Here is a 23346-nt window from a genome sequence, read left to right as displayed (position 1 = left end):
ACCGTGCTGTTCACAATTACTTTCTTCTGCTCCCCTCCCTGTGGGGATCTGTGACACGAGGGGCTGGAGGCAGGCAATAGGGATTGTGTGGAAGAGGAGGGATATTGTGCTTCAATTATATGGGGGCCACAGAGAGAGACGGCACCTGGGGAGGTGGTTTGAGAAGTTGTTTGTTCCTTAGGTAGAAACAAAATGCTGGAGTAACTCAGCGGCACAGGCAGCATCTCTGGAGCGAAGGAATGGGTGATGTTTCGGGTCGAGACCCTTCTTCAGTCTCATCCCGAAACGTCACCTATTCCTTCTCTCCAGAGATGCTGCCTGACCCGCTGAGTTATTCCAGCATTTTGTGTCTATCTTTGATTTAAACCAGCATCTGCAGTTCCTTCCTACACATTGTTTGTTCCTTACACTGTTTGCACATGTTGTTCCGACAACAGAACAATGAAATTCAGACTTGCGGCAGCGTAACAGGCCAGTTATACAGTGCAGGAAGCAACTTGTGGAGTTACTCCAGCACCTGGGCTAAGTCTGAAGAAGGGTCACGGTCTGAAGAAGGGTCTCAACCCAAAAGGTCACCTATCACTTCCTCCAGATTTGCTGCTGCCTGTCCCGCTGAAATACTTTTTGTGTCTATCTTCAGTTTAAACCAATATCTGCAGTTCCTTCCCACATACTGGGCTAAGTTGTCTTGTTTGATTTGGACAGTGATGAGTGTGTTAGATTGGACTAGACCGTGCTGGTTGGGCTGTCTATGTTAGTTTGGGCTAGTTCAGGCAAGGCTGGATTCTACAAGCATGGTCTGGATTTGACTGTCTTTATTTCACCTGATGGGTCACCTGGAATTATAGGTAATGGCTATATACGTGTACAACGGGTGGGAACAGAACGTTCAGATGACAGTATGTCCCATGAGGGTTTTTGAAGGAAGGTAGACTATAAGTCGCAGTGCAACCTGTCACAGCTGTGACTGTGACCAAGCTTTGACCAACAATGGTCAACAGTGGTTTAATATACTAAATGTGTTCTGGAACTACAAACAGGTACGATGGATTGCATGATACAGGTCTGTGTGACCTGCTCCCATTGCCAGGGTCTCAACTCTGCCCTTCCTGATCCCAGTTACAAAGCTTAGTTTAGTTTAGAGGTACAACGTGGAAACAGACCCTTCGGCCCACCAGGCCCGTGCCAACTTAAACCAGCATCTGCAGTTCCTGCCGACACAGTTATCCTACAATCCTGTACATCTTTGGAGTGTGGGAGGAAACCGAAGATCTCGGAGAAAACCCATTCAGGTCACAGGGCGAACGTGCAAACTCTGTACAGACAGCACCCGTAGTCAGGATTGAACCCGGCTCTCTGGTGCTGAAAGACAGCAACTCTACCGCTCGCTGCGCCACCATGCCACCCTGATCTATCTTTGATTGAATGGACAGAGTGGAACGGTTCTCATTGACAGGAGGGTGAGCAAGCTGCTGAGGGAGGATTTGGCAGGGTGATTAGGAGTATGTGGTTGTGCTGTGATTGTAATCTTGTAATCTGAGAGCAGATTTAATGGGTTAGTGAAAGGAAAGGTTAGTGAAAAAAATACTTGAAATAGAGAACTCTATAGGGTTGTGGGGATAAAGTAGGTTGAGTGAGAGTGTGTAGGTGTGTCTATATTCGGTATAAACCAGCATCTGCAGTTCTCTCTTATCTTAACCTAGCTGATCTCCCGGTGGCCCAGCACTTCAACCTCCCCTCCTAATCCCAACCTGACCTTGCTGATCATAAATTGGAGGAACAGCACCTCATATTTCCCTTGGGTAGTTTACACCCCAGCAGTATGAACATTGACTTCTCTAACTTCAGATCGCCCTTGCTTTCTCTCTCTCTCCCCTTCCCAGTTCTCCTACGTCTTACTGTCTCAACCTATCTTTGTCCCGCCCCCTCCCCTGACATCAGTCTGAAGAAGGGTCTCGACCCGAAACGTCATCCATTCCTTCTCTCCAGAGATGCTGCCTGTCCCGCTGAGTTACTCCAGCATTTTGTGTCTACCTTTGATTTTACCAGCATCTGCAGTTCCTTCTTACACAAAAGAACTGCAGATGCTGGTTTACATCGAATATCGAAACAAAGTGCTGGAGTAACTCGGCGGGTCAGGGAGCATCTCTTGAGAAGAAGAATAGGTAAAGTTTTGGGTCAGGACCCTTCTTCAGATCCTTCACCTATCTAAAAGGCCGTTAAACACACATGTCATGTCTGTTTCAATCACCACCCCTGACATTGTAAACATCACCTACTTGCAGGCTTTCAATATATATTAGTAAATCTCTCTGCCCCAACCCCCTTTTCTCTGTGCATCAGCTTCTGGTCACCACAGAAGGCTGTGGAGCCCAAGTCCATTTAAGGCAGAGATAGATAGATTCTTGATTAGTACGGGTGTCAGGGGTTATGGGGAGAAGGCAGGAGAATGGGATTAGAGGGAAAGATAGATCAGCCATGATTGAATGGCAGAGTAGACTTGATGGGCCGAATGGCCTAATTTTGCTCCTATCACTTATGAACTTACCACAGTAGTCATGAGTGTTGCTGGCTAGTGTACCACAGGGGCATCACAGTCCTTCAGCAATACCCATCCACATCGCCCATAAAGAACTGGCATCCAAACTGTGCCCTTCAAGAGATCTCAGGTGGCTGCAGAGGACTGGGTCCATGGTGGACACTGCCCTGGGTTTGGTTAATTGGATGGAGCCATGTCATTGCATCAACATGTGCAGGAAGGAACTGCAGATGCTGGTTTACACCAGAGACAGACACTAAATGCTGGAGTACTGTAACTCAGCAGGACAGGCAGCATCTCTGGAGAGAAGGAATGGGTGACGTGTCTGGTCTGAAGAAGGGTCCCAACCTGAAAAGTCACCCATTCCTTCTCTCCAGAGATGCTGCCTGACCCGCTGAGTTAATCCAGTTTTTTGTGCCTGTCTTCTCTGCAGGAACAGTGTTTTTACCCAATGGTCACCAGTTGACAGGGGCTGTCACTGGATGGGCTGCTGGTCTCATTTGGTCACCAGCGAGGCTGGAAGTGGGAGTAGCTGGGATAACTCCAGCAGGCCAATATTTCCCTTCCAGTTGCCACCGTCTGTGTGTTGGCCTCCACCACTGCCCTTTCCTGATGGCTTTAAGGTAGGAAATTGAGAATAGGAGAGGGATCTCCTTTCCCTCAGCACCTCACCTGCCCCACATAAAGCAAACGTGATCACAAACAGATAGCAAGAGTGAATCAAGACCAGAAGCATGTGATGGAGGGTAGAGTGGAGGGCGGGTTGGCAATGGTGGGGTGGGGGAAATGGGAAGGGGTAGGGTTGCAGATTTTAACCGGAGACCCAGGGAGCGGGCCACTGGTCCTGTGTAGGTGAGTGGAAGACCGAGGGGAACAGGATAACCATGGTGAACTGCCGACGCTGGTATAAGCCGTGGAACCGTAGCCGCTTCAGAATAACCATGGTCCTACCTGGCCCCACCAGGCCACCAGCCAGGGCTTGGAGCAGGTCTCACAGAAGAAGTCGACGAGGGGCATCTTGTCTCAGTGTTGGCTGCCCCTTGCAACACGTAGACCCACACCAGCGGCCGACCTCGGATAGCGGCTGCAGTTCTGTGCCCAGGGTTCAGGGCCGCCTGCCTTAGGCACGACCCCTGGCAGTGTCAAACCAGGGCTGGAAGTCTCCAGGGTTTCACAGATCATCCAGTGCACTTTAATCCTGGGTGAGCTCGGCCGATGGATGTCTATCTGGCATGTTGTCTACAGGAGCCCCCACACCTGAGGTGTCTCGAGTGGGGGGGGGGTCACCACTGTCCGTCCGTACTCCTGGCGCCCTCTCACCGACGCCGCTCGGCGCTGGACGCCCGCGGCGAGACCAAGCCCCGGGAGGTCCTGGCCGAGACAGGCCCAGAACGGCAGCCACCGACAAGATGTCTCCCTGCAGTGCAGGCTCCGACTGGCAACCGCACACTGCAGCGTGGAGGAGAGGAGCGGGCTCGCATCAGGCTCCCCCCCTCATGTCCCACCTCACCAGCCCTGCCCGCAGTCAGCAGCACGGAAATCCTCAGCTCCTCACAGGCTCGGCAAGGTGAAGCACAAAGGTTGTCACACACAATCCAGCCAGACGGCACTGTAAAATGGAGCCTCTCTCGCTCCCTCTCTCTCTCTCTCTGGGTATCACTCTCAGACAATCTGTAAGGACACAGGAGTCACTGTGCCTCGACCTTATTGATGATTACTTGTAGTGTTGTGGGCCTCCACTGCTCATGGCCTCTCTCTCTCTATCTCTCTCTCTCGGATGCCTGGAATGCACAGTGTTTACAGCCTCCTGTATCATCCCCAGCACAGGCAGAGCTTGCAAGCAGATCCCGTGCATCTGTGCTGCAGTTGGTGATGTAGAGGAGGAGGGGGTTGGGAGGTGAGCAGCAGCATCACACGCGGGAGACACACACACACATGCACGCACACGCACACCGCCTGCACCAGCAGCCGCTGGTAAACTTTAATAACCCTACGTCTTGCTTTTCTTAAAACCCCCTTTGAAATGATGAGCAATGCAAGGGAGGAGCAGAGTGCCAGAGGGCATTGATCCCTGGCAGATCCCTGCTGCAGAGTAATCTCTGCTACTGCCTGCCTGATACCTCTCTGGATACGCAATTGATTTAATCTTGCTTTCTCTGCATCCCCCACCCACTGACGTTCTCTACTCATCTCCCCCCCCTCTCTCTCTCTCTCTATCTAGCAATCTGACCCATTATCCCTATTTAATGTCTTAGTGTTCACCCACTCTCCCCTCCCCCTCTTTAACCCTCTGCTAATCTCAGACCCTTCATTCTCTTTCACTCCTCCCCTTTCTCGATTGGAGGGGCGGAGTAGAGGCAGCACGATGCTATCAGAGAAGCCACCCTGGGTCTTCACTGAGCTGGCAAAGGGGCTGTACTGAGGCCGAAACGTCGCCAATTCCTTCTCTCCAAAGATGCTGCCTCACCCGCTGAGTTTCTCCAGCATTTTGTGTGTACCTGTACTGAGGAAATGTTGCCCAGCCAGAGGGCAGTACTGAAGGAATATGAGGGCGAACCTCATTGAAACTTACCAAATAGTGAAAGGCTTGGATAGAGTGGATGTGGAGAGGATGTTTCCACTGGTGGGAGGGTCTGGGACCAGAGGTCACAGCCTCAGAATTAAAGGACGTTCCTTCAGGAAAGAGATGAGGAGGAATTTCTTTAGTCAGAGGGTGGTGAATCTGTGGAATTCATTGCCACAGAAGGCTGTGGAGGCCAAGTCAGTGGATATTTTTAAGGCAGAGGTAGATAGATTCTTGATTAGTACGGGTGTCAGCGGTAATGGGGAGAAGGCGGGAGAATGGGGTTAGGAGGGAGAGATAGATCAGCCATGATTGAATGGCGGAGTAGAATTGATGGGCCGAATGGCCTCATTCTGCTTCTATCACTCATGAATTTATGAACATTTTGCTTCAATTGTATGGGGCCACAGCGAATCAGCACCTTGAGGTAGTTTGGGAGGTTGTTTAGTTTAGTTTAGAGATACAGTGCAAAAACAGGCCCTTCGGCCCATCGAGTCTTTGTGCTTTACATGCAACTTAATGCAGATACAACAGGAAATTGGCAAGGCAAATCGCTGGGTGCAGGCATTGCTGCAAGGGCAACATATATGGCCCAACTCTAACTCCCCTTGACATGTTGGTGGTGGTCAGCCACCCACTTAAATCGCTGCAGTCTTGTGAAGTTCCACCACTGTGTCGTTGGGTATGAAGTTCCAACATTCACTTCCCACAATCCAGAATGCCACGTTGGTGATACTGGTGTTCGCCTCAATAAGAGCAGCTCCAACAGCTCAAGAGACTTATCTTGCTTCCAAGATGGTGCCCAGCCCAGGCGACTATTTACATGCTGGCCACAGAAGCAGATCTACAGTCACATAGTACAATCGCTCCACACTCTTATATCTCTACTCCTGCAAATGAACCATCCTACCACAACCAGAGAGCAGTGCTGAACTACTATCTACCTCATTGGTGACCCTCGGACTATCCTTGATTGGACTTTACTGGCCTTACCTTGCACTAAACGTTATTCCCTTATCATGTATCTATACACTGTAAATGGCTCGATTGTAATCATGTATTGTCTTTCTGCTGACTGGTTAGCACACAACAAAAGCTTTTCCCTGTACCTCGGTACACGTGACAATAAATTAAACTGATTAAAGCCATTCAAGGCTAGGCAACTAGGTTGATTGGCACCCCATCGACCACGGTGAAGATTCTCTCCCTCCACCACAGAGAGGAGTGTACCATCTACACAATGCACTGCAGTTACACGCACAGGCTAGTCCACAGCTCCTCCCAATGCCACAGTCTCCACCACCAAGCAGCGCAGTGGCAAGCTCACCACAAGGTCAATCATACTGTCTAATAACTCAGTGGGAGTCACCTGTCCAGCAGTTCCAGCTAGTGGCTCATCACCATCTCTTCTCTGGTTACAGGAGCGAGCATGAAATGTTGTCTTTGTCAGCAGTGTGTCCCTGCAACCTCTGTAGACTATCTGAGCACCAGGCATCTGTCTGGACGTTTAGAATGATCTTTTGCTCCTGAGATCTGGGCCTTTAGCAAAAGCTGCCCGTTTTACTCTGTTGAATGAACAGGTTTGGGACTGTCCTAAAGCATGGTGTGACTGCATAGTTCTCAGCTCACACTCTGTGGGGATAGAAAATGCCACATGTACACCATCCCAGAGAGACTGATACACCTCAGTGGACACACGGCATATGACCATAGATCGAATGCAAAGCTGTCCCTCACTGCAACCCACTACAACTAAAGCAACCGCACTACATCATAGTAGCAACAGCAAACTGCAGATGCTGGTTTATAAAAAAAAACATACAAAGTACTTGAGAAATTCAGCCAGTCAGGCAGCATCTTTGGAGAACAGGTGACATTTTGGGTTGGGTCTGAAGAAGGGTCCCGACCCGAAATGTCACTTTTCCACATTCTCCAAAGACCCACTGAGTTACTCCAGCACTTTGTGTCACAATAGATCTTTGCTAAACCCCAACCCACCATCAAACCCAACCCAACCCTAACCCCAACTCCAACCCATCACCAACTCCAACCCCATCCATCACCAAGTCCAACTCCTTCACCAACTCCAACCCCAACCCCTTCACCAACTCCAACCCATCACCAACTCCAACCCATCACCAACTCCAACCCATCACCAACTCCAACCCATCCCCAACCCCTTCACCAACTCCAACCCATCACCAACTCCAACCCATCACCAACTCCAACCCATCACCAACTCCAACCCCTTCACCAACTCCAACCCATCACCAACTCCAACCCCTTCACCAACTCCAACCCATCACCAACTCCAACCCATCACCAACTCCAACCCATCACCAACTCCAACCCATCACCAACTCCAACCCATCACCAACTCCAACCCCATCACCAACCCCAACCCCATCACCAACCCCAACCCATCACCAACTCCAACCCATCACCAACTCCAACCCCATCACCAACTCCAACCCATCACCAACTCCAACCCATCACCAACCCCAACCCATCACCAACCCCAACCCATCACCAACCCCAACCCATCACCAACTCCAACCCATCACCAACTCCAACCCATCACCAACTCCAACCCATCACCAACTCCAACCCATCACCAACTCCAACCCATCACCAACTCCAACCCCATCACCAACTCCAACCCCTTCACCAACTCCAACCCATCACCAACTCCAACCCATCACCAACTCCAACCCATCACCAACTCCAACCCCATCACCAACCCCAACCCATCACCAACTCCAACCCATCACCAACTCCAACCCATCACCAACTCCAACCCATCACCAACCCCAACCCCATCACCAACTCCAACCCATCACCAACTCCAACCCATCACCAACTTCAATCCATCACCAACTTCAACCCATCACCAACTCGTCACCAACCCCAACCCATCACCAACTCCAACCCCATCACCAACTCCAACCCATCACCAACTCCAACCCATCACCAACTCCAACCCATCACCAACTCCAACCCATCACCAACTCCAACCCCATCACCAACCCCAACCCATCACCAACTCCAACCCATCACCAACTCCAACCCATCACCAACTCCAACCCCTTCACCAACTCCAACCCATCACCAACTCCAACCCATCACCAACTCCAACCCATCACCAACTCCAACCCATCACCAACTCCAACCCATCACCAACTCCAACCCATCACCAACTCCAACCCCATCACCAACTCCAACCCATCACCAACTCCAACCCATCACCAACTCCAACCCATCACCAACTCCAACCCCATCACCAACTCCAACCCATCACCAACTCCAACCCATCACCAACTTCAACCCATCACCAACTTCAACCCATCACCAACTCGTCACCAACCCCAACCCATCACCAACCCCAACCCATCACCAACTCCAACCCATCACCAACTCCAACCCATCACCAACTCCAAACCATCACCAACCCCAACCCATCACCAACTCCAACCCATCACCAACTCCAACCCATCACCAACTCCAACCCATCACCAACTCCAACCCATCACCAACTCCAACCCATCACCAACCCCAACCCATCACCAACCCCAACCCATCACCAACCCCAACCCATCACCAACTCCAACCCATCACCAACTCCAACCCCATCACCAACTCCAACCCATCACCAACTCCAACCCATCACCAACTCCAACCCATCACCAACTCCAACCCATCACCAACTCCAACCCATCACCAACTCCAACCCATCACCAACCCCAACCCCTTCACCAACTCCAACCCATCACCATCACCAACCCCAACCCATCACCAACTCCAACCCATCACCAACCCCAACCCATCACCAACTCCAACCCCATCACCAACTCCAACCCATCACCAACTCCAACCCATCACCAACTCCAACCCATCACCAACTCCAACCCATCACCAACCCCAACCCCTTCACCAACTCCAACCCCATCACCAACTCCAACCCATCACCAACTCCAACCCATCACCAACTCCAACCCATGACCAACTCCAACCCATCACCAACTCCAACCCATCACCAACTCCAACCCATCACCAACTCCAACCCATCACCATCACCAACCCCAACCCATCACCAACTCCAACCCATCACCAACCCCAACCCATCACCAACCCCAACCCACCCATCACCAACTCCAACCCATCACCAACCCCAACCCACCCATCACCAACTAAAACACCAAGCCTCCGGCCACCACCAAACTCTCACCAGGTCACGTTTCACACAGACCCAATCCCAGCAGCAATGCTACATCTAGCTCTTCTCTATGCTCCAGTTCCACTTCCCGCCCGCCAATTCCACCCCCTCATCCACCCCAAATTCCTCTTACCTTGGTCGAGGCCATCTCGCTGACCGACCGGTAGGTCTGGATGGTCTCCAGCTGGTCCAGACACCAGTCCAACTCCTCCAGCGTTTCCTTTGCCAGCTGCTGGTACGTTTCATCTGGAAGCAAGGATGCACAGCAGATGGGTTGAGAGGAGCGGTGGCAGGCCCTAGACCCAGGGTGCGGTACGCAGCTCCGAACCCACATCGCTCAGACCTTCCCGCACACACACCAACCCCAGCATAGCTCCCCTTACACTCGTTACCCCGCACCATCGAAGCGATCGACAAGAGTCGCTACCTCTAATATACAACCACCATCATCATCAGAGACCCACACCACCCCGGCCGCGCTCTCATTTCACCCCTGCCATCGGAAAGAAGATACAGGAGCCTGAAAACTGTAACGTCCAGGTTCAGGAGAAGCTTCTTCCCTGCAACCATCAGGCTATGAAGCACTACAACCACCAAATAGGCTCTGAACTATAGAGGCTTGGGGACATTTTTTTTGACGCACTACTATTGTCTATTTATTTGTCTGTATTTACATATATAGCAAGCTTTTTATTTTGTTGTTTATTACGGGTTTGACAGAGACTATGTTTACATATCTATTTTGCTGCTACAAGTGAGAATGTCATTGTTCCATTCCGGGACATGACAATAAAACACTGTTGACTTTTGACTAACACACCCACACCATTGAATACTCAGATAAATATATAACTTAGGAGCAGATCCACCTCGTCAAGACCCTTCAGGATCTGGAAGGGTTTTAAACAAGTTGCTTGGTCCGTATTTTAATCCTAATGGGATGTGAGCCCAGCCAGTATCCTTGTCCACATGTGCCTCTGAACACATGTTATCCTGTTGCTCACACCGTCTCGCCCTCTGTGTGTGGTACTTCCTTGTGTCTTTAGAAGTCTCTACTTCCTTAGAAGGCTAATAGCCCTGTCCCACGGTGCGAGTTCATTCCAAGAGCTCTCCCGAGTTTAAATAAAATCAAACTCGTGGTAAGCACGGAGAATGAACGTAGCGGGTACGTTGAAGCTCGGGGACGTCTCTTAGCGGCTCGTAACGCTAACGGCAGGTACTTGGGAAGACTCGCTAATGGTAGGTAAGCACGGGAAGACTCGTGAAGATTTTTCAACTTGATGAAAAATGACCACGAGAGCCCCGAGTACCGACGAGTGGCCATTATCGTAAATCTCCGAGTTCGAATCAGGGCAAACTCGGGGAGAACTCTTGGAATGAACTGGTACCGTGGGACAGGGCTTTTAGGAAGTTCAGCATGTCCCCTACAACTCTCACCAACCTTGACAGATGCGCCACGGAAAGCATTTTATCGGGATGCATCACAGCACGGTTTGGGAACAGCTCCATCCAAGGAAGAGCGGGTGTGCAGTGATTCAAATCGGGGGGAGTGAACAGTGGAATTAGAGGAGCACGGAATCTTGGAGAATTATGATTCCATCCCGTTGCTCCAAAGACCACAAACCAGTCAGTCAGAGTTAACAGCTGCTGCAGGTAGAAGGAGCCATTAATCACTCTACCTTATTAATTACCTGATAGGGTGCAGAGTGCAGGCTGCGGTGTCACAGGAGACCTCCTGTGAAGGAAAGGAGAACAACAGGTGAGTGTCACAGGTGGCACGTGTGGCAACAGCAACCAGGCACAGCGCACGCAGGTAGGATGCAAACAAGATACCTGCAGGCTATGTTGTATAGACGGACAGCACACAGACACAATGCATGCAGGTATCACGCTGCTAGATACAAGGAGGCGCAGCGCTAACGTTGCTGCTTTACAACACCATAGACCCAGGTTCGATCCTGACAGCGGGTGCTGTCTGTGCGGAGTTTGTACATTCTCCCTGTGACCGCGTGGGTTTTCTCCGGGTTTTTCGGTTTCCTCCCACAATCCAAAGACGTACAGGTTTGTAGGTTAATTGATTTGGTGTAAATGTAAAAATTGTCCCTAGTCTGAACCAGCCTCTCAAACTTATATTCCTTCTCTCCAGACATGCTGCCTGTCCCGCTGAGTTACTCCAGCATTCTGTGTCTATCTTCGGTGAAAACCGGCATCTGCAGTTCCTTCCTCCACACAGATAACAGGACAAGTCCAGAATAAATCATGATCTATCTGTGGTGATCACACTGCCTTGCTTGATGGTGAGTTTACTTTATTGCGAGTGGATTCTTTGTGATTGTTGGAGTTGCACGCAGTGAGTGCTCTTGGACACTGCACTGAAATCAGCCCGAGATTCCCCTTCCAACTCTAACCCACTCACCGATCTGGGGCCCTGCACCTACTGCCACAACAGGCCTCTACTGCCCTCTGGAGACAAAATCCTACACTGCAGCACAGCCCTTAGAACACACAGCGGGGAAAGCTTGTTCCTGACTTCACTAGTCCGCTGAATGCAATATCCCCAGTGTGCAGACACATATACACAAACACACATGGACACCCACATGTACACGGACACACACATGCACACGGACACACACTTGCACACGGACACATACACACACATACGGTGCTCACACACACATACACACGACGCATACTCACATACATGCACACGCACACATATACACTCATACATACACGCACATGCGCACATATATATACACACGCACACAGCCACGCACACACACACACACAGCCACACACACACACACACACAGCCAAACACACACACACACACAGCCAAACACACACACACACACACACACACATACACACAGACACGGAGACACATACACACACGCACAGTTAATGCAGAGTTCTATGAGTAGACAATGTCCAGACCACAGCACGAGCTGGCTGCGTGCATCGGATGCGGCTACTCACTTGTTTGGAGGCCCCTGTGTGTTGGCCAGGACAGTGAAGTTGTTCCTCACACTGCGCAAACTCGCTAGGATCTGGGAAGAGAGTCGTCAGTCAACACCGAGCTAGACGGCACACGTTACACACAGCCGCGCAATATTCTCCACTCATGGTCCCACCAAACACTTGCAGGACGCGGGCAGCACGAGCTGGACGCTGAGTAAACCTCCCTCCGCACTCTCCTTAAATGAACCTCAGCCGCAACATCACAACAATACTGGACACAGAGTGCTGGAGTAACTCAGCAGGTCAGGCACCATCACTGGACAACATGGATAGCTCGGGACTCTTGAAAACATCACCTAGCCATGTTCTCCAGAGATGCTGCCTGACCCACCGAGTTACTCCAGCACTTTGTTTAAGAATGAACTGCAGATGCTGGAAAAATCGAAGGTAGACAAAATGCTGGAGCAACTCAGCGAGTGAGGCAGCATCTATGGAGCGAAGGAATAGGTGACGTTTCGGGACAAGACTCTCCTTCAGACTGATGTGGGGGTGGTGGGGGCGGGCAGAAGGAAGAGGCGGAGACTGGGCTAGTTTTTCACCTTAGTTTATTGTCATAAGGTCATAAGGAATAAGAGTAGAATTGGGCCATTCGGCCCATCAAGTCTACTCCGCCATTCAATCATGGATGATCTATCTCTCCCTCCTAACCCCATTCTCCAGCCTTATCCCCATAACCTCTGACACCCGTACCAATGAAGAATCTATCTATCTCTGCCTTAACAATATCCACTGAAGAAGGGTCTTGACCCGAAACGTCACCTATTCCTTGGTTCCATAGATGCTGCCTCACCCGCTGAGTTTCTCCAGCATTTTTGTCTACTCCAGCACTTTGTGTCCATTTGTGTATTAACCAGCATTTTCAGTTTTGTTTCTACATTTGGAACAATCTTGCTTAAGCAACAGGATATTTCCCAATGGTGAGGCAACAGAGTGAGTTAAGGAGACTTCAAATATATTACCGTGGACTGTAAAAAAACACAAAATGGTCTTTGGACCTGTCGTGGACTGAGATCTGAGATTTGAGGGGGATTAGTCAATAAAAAGTGGTGGAGTGGGATGAAGCAAAAACATGCAAGCGATAGGTGGATGCAGGTGAGGGGGGTTAAAAATAGAACAGTATACCGTAAGAGAGTTAGATAGGGCTCTTAAAGATAGCGGAGTTAGGGGATATGGGGAGAAGGCAGGATTGTCGATGGTCAGCCATAATTACAGTGAATGGCGGTGCTAGCTCAAAGGGCCGAATGGCCTACTCCTGCACCTATTGTCTATTGTCTAGAACAGACCCAAGGTCATTGCTGAAGCAGGGTCACTAGAGCTGTGAGGCAGGCAGCTGTTCTACTAGCTGTGCATCTGTGTTCCTAGTGTAGAGGGTTAAACCATTAACCACAGGCTCGCCAGCTTCCTATCAGCAATGGGGAAGACCAACGTAACTCTGAGACTAAATTAATTGGCACTTGGGAAAGTAAGGGTTAATAAATGCCAGTCATTCAACTTTTAGGGACTTTCAGCAGACCTTTGAGAAAGTACCACCTAGCAGGACCGTTGACTGAATTGCAGCCCCTGGGATTCGAGGGGATGTGGTGAGCTGGCTACGTTACTGAAAGCTGAGAGCAGGCGGCTGTATTTCGGACGTTGGGGAAATCCTCAGGGTGTTCCCCAGGGGGTGAGTGTGTAACTGTCGCTCTGCCGACAACACGAGTGTGCAAATAGTGAGGCGATCACAAATAGTGAGTGTGGCATGGTGGCGCAGCGGTAGAGTTGCTGCCTCACAGCGCCAGAGACCCGGGTTCCATCCTGACTATGGGTGCTTGCTGTATGGAGTTTGTACGTTCTCCCCGTGACCTGCGTGGGTTTCCTCCTGCACTCCAAAGACGTACAGGTTTGTAGGTTAATTGGCTTGGTATAAATGTAAAAAATTGTTCCGAGTGTGTATAGGGTAGTGTTAATTGCTGGTCGGCACGGACTCGGTGGGCCGAAGGGCCTGTTTCCGTGCTGTATATCTAAACCAAACTAAACAAGCAGAACTGGGTAGACAGATTCTACTGGAAAGACTACTTCTCCAGTCTGAAGAAGGGGCTCGAACCGAAACGTCACCTTTTCTCTTGAGGTGCTGCCTGGCCCGCTGAGTTACTCCAGCAATTTGTGCCTATCTTAGGTAGACAAATGATTGGTGAAGTTCAAGTTCAAGTTCAAGTGAGTTTATTGTCATGTGTCCCTGTATAGGACAATGAAATTCTTGCTTTGCTTAAGCACAAGAAGCACAAGGAAGAATTTGAACAACGAGGTGTAAACGAGAGAACTGGGGAGAGTTTAGACATGGAAGGATAAGTTGAGAGCTATATAAGTATCAAATGAGATCCCTGGCTTTAGTATCAAGATGGGGAGTCAAATGCTAGATCCTGAAGGATGAATGAAGCCAAGATTAAAATAAAATGCAAGCGAAGGCTGATATTAGGTTAAAAATATAACAATTATCTAGAAATCAATAGGCGCAGTAAGCGTAAGGGCACGAGAAGGGCAAAGAGAAAACAAGGGCACAAGAATTGCAGGAAGACAGAGGAAACGCTAATCTTTTGTAAACAAGTCGGGAGAAAGTGAGCTAGGGGATAGGAGCAGAATTAGGCCATTTGGCCCATCAAGTCTACTCCGCCATTCAATCATGCCTGATCAATCTCACCTCTCCTTTTTCTCCAGAGATGCTGCCTGACCCGCTAAGTTACTCCAGCACTTTGTGTCCATCTAAGGAGCAGCTGGGATCTGGTTTCCACAGCTAATACTCCAGTGGGATTTTCGAGGGATTCCTATCGAGGTTGTGATAACGTTGCAGAGGGAGAGAATGAGGGAAAATATAGCCTGGATGAAGGTGTTGAACATTCAACTTACCTGTGCGAAAGGTGTGACGATAAGGTCCTCGGTATGACTGGAAAAAAACAAACAGAGTTGACAACATGGACCAATAAGTTGGTAACAGACCCAGAAATCCCTCCTGACACATCTAATGACAGAGGCTGTGCACAGATGAGTAAGAGATAGTGTGAGTTAATGATACTATGCTATCGACAGGACAGAGATAGATAGAAGCAAGCAGCAGATAATGCATCTGTGAAGTACATTGTAGAAATCTGGGAAAAGTGAATCTGAAGTTGGGATAGAAAATGGAAGACAGGAAGTAAAGATCAGCTGGGTCAGGCAGGATCTGTGGAAAAGGAAACACAGTGAATATTTCTGGTCAATGATCCGATGAAGGATCACCATACGACATGTTTCTTCTGAGTGTCTCTCCACAGACAGCCATTCACATTTGAGGGATTCCAACATTTTCTGGTTTATATCAATTTCCAGGATCTGGAACGCATTCGTTTCGTAAGAAATAAAGCACTTTTGACAGGAAGCACTTGCTACAGGGAGCTTTTGATGTAGAGCAGAGATCTGGGAGAGAGAGCATGAGGGCAAGGAAGAAAGCGAAAGGGATCAAGGGAGAGGTTGAGAGAGGGGGAGTGGAAGAGAGAGTGGGAAAGTGAATGTGGGGATGGGATGATGGAGTGTAACTAAAGGTGAAGAAAAGAAAGAGGGAGTGGGAGAAGAGAAAATGGGAGGGCGTGAATGTGAAGAGAGGGGTTGAAGGGACTGCATTTCAAGAGGTTTTTGAATGGATGCATGGATATGCAGAGCATGGAGGGATTTGGATCATATGCAGGCAGATGAGATTAATTTGGCACAGACATTGCGGGCTGAAGGGCCTGTCCCTGTGCTGAACTGTTCTATAGTTCATGTACTGAGAAAGAGAGGGGGTGACCTCAGTGAAAGAGAGGGAGAGAGTGTGTAAATAATGTAACGTTGGGAATTTGTACTCACACATCACTGTTCACGGAGGAATTTCGAGACATTGCTTTGGGTGAGATGTCGTAGTCGCTGTCCGACCGATAGAGGAATGACTCCCGGCGCTGGCTCTGGGGATGAAGGACCAGTCCTGGACTCGCTTGTGCGTCCATCGGACTCCGAGCTGGAGACGGGCCATTCTCAACATCAAAACTGTGACATAAAGAGAGGACACGGCTGTAATTCACCCAGATTTCCCTACAAATGACTGAGCACTTGGAAAGTTCATAAAGTCAAAGCATCCTTTATTGTCATTCAGACCTTTCAGTCTGAACGAAATGTTGTGCCTCACAGTCATAACAGAATAAAATAACAAAACATACAATGAACACAGATTTAACATCCACCACAGTGAGTCTACCAGGCCCTCCTCACTGTGATGGAAGGCAAAAGTTCATAAGATCATAAGACACAGAATTATCCACTCTACTCCACCATTTGATCATGGCTGATGTATTTTACCCTCACAACCCCATTCTCCTGCCTTCTCCCCATAACCCCTGACACCCGCACCAATCAACAACCTCTCAAGCCAATGCTTTATAAATACCTAATAACCAACAAACCCCCCCTCCCCCTGCCATCTGTGGCAATGAATTCTACTGATTCGCCACCCTCTGGCTAAAGGAATTCCTCCTTGCTGTCAGGTCATGAGTTAGTTTTAAATGGTCAATGCATTGGGTTTCAAATGTTGTTCTTCCTTCCCCTCCCTTGATGTTCTGTCTCTCCCCGAGGTACACACTCCCCGAACCATCCCACCACAACTAGAGAGCAGTCCCGAACTATTATCTACCTCATTGGAGATCCCACGGGACCATCTTTGATCAGACTTTACTGGACTTTGTCTTGGACTAAACGTAATTCGAGTTATTCCCTTTATCATGTGTCTGTACACTGTGGGCGGCTCGATTGTAATCATGTATTGTCTTTCCACTGCCTGGTTAACAATACGATACGATAGAACTTTATTTATCCCAGGAAGGAAATTGATCTGCCAACTGTCATCAAAACACAAGAAACATGAAATTAAAGTGAAGAGTGGAAAGGATTGGTGATGTGCTAAGACTGGAGAGGGAGTCAGTCTCAGCACGCAACAAAAGCTTTTCACGGAAGCTCGGAACGCGTGACAATAAACTAAACTGAATCCAACATCTCCTCTCCCCTGAAGCACAAGGACATGGAAGTTCTGCTGCAGCAATACACAGGTCTGTTGGCCCACATCTGGTGTTTGCTGAGCAGCAAAGATTCTAGCTCCTCTGGAATCTTTGCTGAGCAGTTCTGGCCAGCATACCTTGGGGAGAATATATTGGCCTTGGACGAAGCATGGTACAGCCTCAACAGCTGAACTATGAGGAAAGATTAGGCACACCACGGAATGTATGTTTTGGAATTTACAGTTAATCAATCAAAACCTTTAGATATGTATAGTTATCGATGTAGTTGATGGGGAGGAACCATTTCCACTGGTTTGTGACTAGAGAGCTTGGTTGAAAAATTTGAACATGGCTTTTCATAAGGCCATGTGATAGGTGGAGAATTAGGCCATTTGGCCCTATTTTCCTGTCTTCTCCCCATATCCCCTGACACTTCAGGAATGAAGTTACAAAATACTGTACGCTAGACAATGGGAAAGAGTTGACATTATCTTAGTTTAGTTTAGAGATTCAGTGCAGAAACAGGCCCTTCGGCCCACCGAGTCCCCACCGACCAGTGATCCCCGCACACTAACACTATCCTACACACACTAGGGACAATTTTACATTCATACCAAGCCAATTAACCTACAAACCTGTACGTCTTTGGAGTGTGGGAGGAAACCGGAGATCCTGGAGAAAACCCACGCAGGTCACGGCGAGAACGTACACATGCAACGCTGTGGGCAACACAGTGGCGCAGCGGTAGAGTTGCTGCCTTACAGCGCCAGAGACCTGGGTTCAATCCTGACTACAGGTGCTGTCTGTACGGAGTTTCTACTTTCTCCCTGTGACCGCGTGGTATCCTCCCACACGCCAAAGATGTACAGGTTTGTAGGTTAATTGGCTTTTGTAAAATTGTAAATTGTCCATGGTGTGTGTAGGATAGTGCTAGTGTATGGGGTGATCGCTGGTTGTTGCTGTATCACTAAAGTAAAGTACTCAGCGCAACAAGTCCCACAAATTCCAACACTCAAACCCAGCACCAAAACTTTGAAACGGGGGAACTTTATCAGTGGTGTCTGACAAAGGGTCTGGATTTCATCATCCAAATCAACCTTCTTAGCAAAGGTGGACATTGACAATGACCTTCAGCAAGGCCTTCAATGTGGTGACACTGTCCTGGGCCATCTGAGGAAATTGTTTTAAGATCAAGACCTTCAGCCTAGTACAAAGCTCACAGTCTCCCCTTAAGCTCAGTATGTTCTGGAACTTGGATAACCTATCGTTAAGGTGCGGCCGAGATATCACCAATGACATTCCCACAACATACTCCAATTGCAAGGCTAAGCAGAGCATTGTCAGCAGCCAGTCCCTGGCCAACCATCCCAGCACTGACACTCTACTTACAGGCAGTTTCCTTGCGGGCGAACCACATTATTTGCATGACCGACACCACACTCCCCAGACAGATTCTGTTCTGAGCTCTGTCGTGACACGGCATTACCAGGTGGGCTGGGATCAAGGTTCAAGGGCACCTGACGGGCCTTCTTTGAAACATCTCCACCAGCGGCACAGCGGTAGAGTTGCTACCTCACAGCGCCAGAGACCCGGGTTTGATTCTGACAACGGGTGCTGTCTGTACGGAGTTTGTATGTTCTCCCCGTGATCTGCGTGGGTTTTCTCCGGGATCTCCGGTTTCCTCCTGAACTCCAAATACCTACAGGTTTGTAGGCTAATTGGCTTGGTATAATTGTCCCTAGTTTGTGTGTAGAATAGTGTTAGTGTACGGGGTGATCGCTGGTCAGGTGGAGAAACTCAGCAGGTGAGGCAGCATCTATGGAGCAAAGGAAAAGTTGAAGTTTCGGGTCGAAACCCTTCTTCAGATGTAGGGGTGGGGTAAAAGAAAGGAAGAGGCAGAGACAGTGGGCTCAAACTATCATTGATGGGACTTTGCTGGCTTTACCTTGCACTAAATGTTACTCATCATGTTTCTATACACTATAAATGGCTTGAATGTAATCATGTATTGTCTTTCCGCTGACTGGATAGCACGCAACAAAAGCTTTTCACTGTACCTCGGTACACGTGACAATAAACTAAACTGACTAACTAGGAATCATCCTACCCACATCCACCCTGCTGGAGAAAGATCATTCACAAGTTGATAGTCCTTCTCTCCACAGATGCTGCCAAACATGTTATGTATTTCCAGCGTTTCCTTTAGAGTTCCAGCAGCCAAAAGCATTTGCTTTTATAGCCCACACTTTTGGGAAGATGCGTTGCAAATTTCTGACATGGAAGCTGCCCTCAAAATCTAAGATAAACGAATGCAATTTTCATCACCTTGAGTGACCTACATTTCTATTGCACCTCTCACATTCATTTCAGGATGTCTCACAGCCAGTAAAGTACGTGCTGTGTAGTCATGTAGCAATGTAGGAACTGTGGCAGCCAACTGCAGACACAAGCTTCCACATACAACAACCTGAATCATTCATCACTGTTAGTGATCTTGACTGAGATACAAATATTCACAAGTGATAGGAGCAGAATGAGGCCATTTGTCGCGTCGCATCTACTCCACCATTCGATCATGGTTGATCTATCTCTCCCTCTCAACCCCATTCTCCTGCCCTCTCCACGTAACCTTTTTCACCATGAAACAAATCTCTGCTTTAAAAATACCCAATGACTTGGTCTTGAATTCTATGGCAATGAATTACACATTCTAGCTAAAGAAATTCCTCCTCATCTCAACAAAAACTTTTCACTGGACCTCGTTACACGTATAGGCTTGGATAGGGTGGATGTGGAGAGGATGTTTCCACTAGTGTGAGAGTCCAGGACTAGAGGCCACAGCTTCAGAATTAAAGGATGTTCTGTTAGGAAGGGGATGAGGAGAAATTTCTTTAGTCGGTGGTGAATTTGAGGAATTCTATCCCACAGAAGGCTGTGGAGGCCGTCAGTGTATTTTTTTAAGGCAGAGATAGATATATTCTTGATTCGTACAGAGGTTATGCAGAGAAGGCAGGAGAATGGGGTTAGAATGGAGAGATAGATCAGATAGTTCAGATTGAATGGCGGAGTAGACTTGATGATCAAATGGCCTAATTCTACTCCTATTCCTTATGACCTTATGACACTAATAAACTAAGCTGAAACACTAACTCCCATCAGCATCATTACACTGGAGTTCAGGGGAACAGGTTGTATCTGAGGTTCTCTATTAGAGGAAGATGACTATAGGTGGGACACAGAATGCCACAATAATCCTATAGCATGTGGATCATCAATAGAGAAGGCAGAGGTACTGCAATATGCTGTGTACGTTCAGCTAACTACAGTCTACTCTAGGTTGTGCAAGAATCCACGGCCACCTGGGATCTATGCCAATCTGGGCTTATTCCTGAACAATATCTCAAAGTATTCATGACAGGTGTCAAAAGATAAGAACACGAGCTGATTGAAGTCAGATTAAGTAGATTCTGGCAAGAGGTACAGAAGTGTGAAAACGCACACCTCCAGATTGAGGGACAGTTTCTTCCCAGTTATCAGGCAACTGAACCATCCTACCACAACCAGAGAGCAGTGCTGAACTACTATCTACCTCATTGGTGACCCTCGGACTATCCTTGATCGGACATTGTTGGCTTTACCTTGCACTAAACATTATTCCCTTTTCATATATCTATACATTGTAAACGGATCGATTGTAATCGTGTATTGTCTTTCCGCTGACTGGCTAGTCAACAAAAGCTTTTCACTGTAATAATGACAACGAAACACGTGAGAATAAACTAAACTGGGGTCAAGGAAAGAGCGTTCACGTCGCGGCCCTGTTTCCACCAATCTTTCCACCACCACGCACAAGAAGCACAAGGCAGACACCATTGTATGCAGATGCCGAGAAATGTGATCAGCTCTGGCTGGACAACCTCTACTCTTGTGTGTGGACGCGACAAGGAGAATAAACTAATCTGAACTAAACTATAAAATCATCATCCCACGAACTTAAAACACAAGACATCACCACAAACACTGGATGAGCATTGACAGAAGCTTCACTAATTGCATGCTTGCAACCAGTGTTTATTTTACCTACATCTTCTCACCACCCTTCCTCACATACTCTAGGATTAAACATCCTATGCTCTCGCCCTTATCCTTCACTCTGCTTAAACAAGTCCTACGTTGGTCTGAGAAGCGATGATGCTTTTTCATTCCACCTTCAACCGTTCCTCCTGGACTGCACAGTCACAACTCACAGTTCTGATCTTAGCTCATTGCTAACATACACACCAGCACTAGTTCATTTCTCTTCTGTACTCAATCCAAGTCAGAACACAGAACAACATAGTCACAGAAAACAGTTAGATAGACACAAAATGCAGGGGTAACTCAGCGGGACAGGCAGCATCTCTGGAGAGAAGGAATGGGTGACTTTCGAGACCCTTCTTCAGACTCGACCTGAAATGCCACGCATTCCTTCTCTCCAGAGATGCTGGCTGTCCCGCTGAGTTAATCCAGCATTGTGTGTCTATCCTCAATGTAAACCAGCATCTGAAGTTCCTTCCTACACATTTGTTCAAAAATCAACAGTGTGGACTCAATGAGCTCATCTACACCGGAATGACTATGATTCTGTGCAGGATGGAGCTAGTGCTTGAGCCCTTGTGGCCCCAGGATTGAGCTGCTGTTTTAGACCTTCTGAGTCTAGGTTGGAGCTAGCGTTTGAGTCCAGCGACTCCAGGATGGAGCTGGTGTTTTAGTCCAGCAGCTCCAAGACGGAGCTGGCGTTCGTACGCTTGCGGTAGCAGCATACAGCTGATGTCTGGTCACCCGTGGCTCCAGGATGGAGCTGGTGTCTGGGTGCCCGTGGCTCCAGGGTGGAGCTGGTGTCTGTTGCTATTTGTCATCGCCCCTTCTTCCCCGAATCACTGTGCAAGATCGCCGGCAACGACCCACCAACCTAAGAGTCCTGGTGAATCGCTGTTTCTTAATGTCTTCCTCATTGAAGGAGAAATGCATAACACCGTTCCACCCAGGGCTGCAGTCTTATCCTCGGTTACACCCGAGAAGCCACTTCGCGACCCACACAGGCAGAAATAGCCAGGAGAACTTCCACCGTTCAACTTCCCCCAGCACTTTAGTCACTTCTCTCTGTCCCGAGGTAGCGCGACAGCCGCGAAAACCCGGACACTGTTACATTGCTCTGGACCGGACCGGAGCTTCTCATTTGAGAAACACGTCAGACGACCTTCATGGGCAGGGGAGATAAGACAAGACTGTGTAGGAAGGAACTGCAGATAGATGCTGGTTGTGCTCCAAAGATAGACACTGAAATTCTGGAGTAACTCAGCGGGACAGACAGCATCTCTGGTGATTTTTTTCTGGAGTTACTGCAGCATTTTGTGTCTTTCTTCGGTGCAAACCAGCATCTGCAGTTCCTTCCTACACATAAGAGAGAAGCTGTTCTCTCGCTCTTCCCCTCTGTTGTGCTACTAGTCCATGTGCAGCGAACTTCAGTTCAGTTTAGTTTATTGTCAGGTGTACCAAGGTACAGTGAAACGCTTTTGTTGCGTGCTAACCGGTCAGCAGAAAGACAATGATTACAATCGAGCCGTTCACAGTATACAGATACATGATAAGGGAATAACATTTAGTGCAAGGTAAAGCCAGTAAATTCCGATCATAGACTGTCCGAGGGTCACCAATGAGATAGATAGTAGTTCAGGACTGCTCTCTAGTTGTGATGGTTTAAATTGAAGATAGGCATAAAATGCTGGAGTAACTCAGCGGGACAGGCAGCATCTCTGAAGAGAAGGGATGGATGGGCGACATTTAAAATATGAAGTAGAGTACCAACCCAAAACGTCACCCATTTTTTTCTCCAGAGATGCTGCCTGACCCGCTGAGTTACTCCAAAGAATGTGTGTGAGGTCACAACACATTGCAGCCCAGTATTAACATCTGCAGGAGGAACCAACCACAG

General features: G+C 48.6%; 1 protein-coding gene across 3 annotated transcripts in view; it reads right to left on the bottom strand.

Annotated features, from left to right (window-relative positions):
* The window catches only part of LOC116966081 (cAMP-specific 3',5'-cyclic phosphodiesterase 4B-like), a 59815-nt gene that overhangs the window by 20482 nt on the left and 15987 nt on the right, over positions 1-23346 (bottom strand). Inside the window, exons 1-6 of one of the 3 annotated variants that reach the window (XM_033012239.1) lie at positions 22324-22500; positions 16195-16371; positions 15223-15259; positions 12298-12368; positions 11007-11050; positions 9449-9561 (exon numbers count right to left, since the gene is read on the bottom strand). In XM_033012239.1, coding sequence (XP_032868130.1) covers positions 9449-9561; positions 11007-11050; positions 12298-12368; positions 15223-15259; positions 16195-16371; positions 22324-22382 — 501 coding nt within the window. In that variant the 5' untranslated portion in view covers positions 22383-22500. Of the gene's footprint in view, positions 1-3490; positions 4744-9448; positions 9562-11006; positions 11051-12297; positions 12369-15222; positions 15260-16194; positions 16372-22323; positions 22501-23346 lie in introns of those variants that run through there. The other 2 variants (XM_033012238.1, XM_033012240.1) reach the window with 2 other exon arrangements.

This window comes from Amblyraja radiata, chromosome 35 (assembly GCF_010909765.2).
Source record: "Amblyraja radiata isolate CabotCenter1 chromosome 35, sAmbRad1.1.pri, whole genome shotgun sequence".
In the NCBI taxonomy this organism is placed as follows: Eukaryota; Metazoa; Chordata; class Chondrichthyes; order Rajiformes; family Rajidae; genus Amblyraja; species Amblyraja radiata.
The sequence above is the reverse complement of the archived record's forward strand: the minus strand, read 5'-3'. Positions and strand labels throughout refer to the sequence as shown.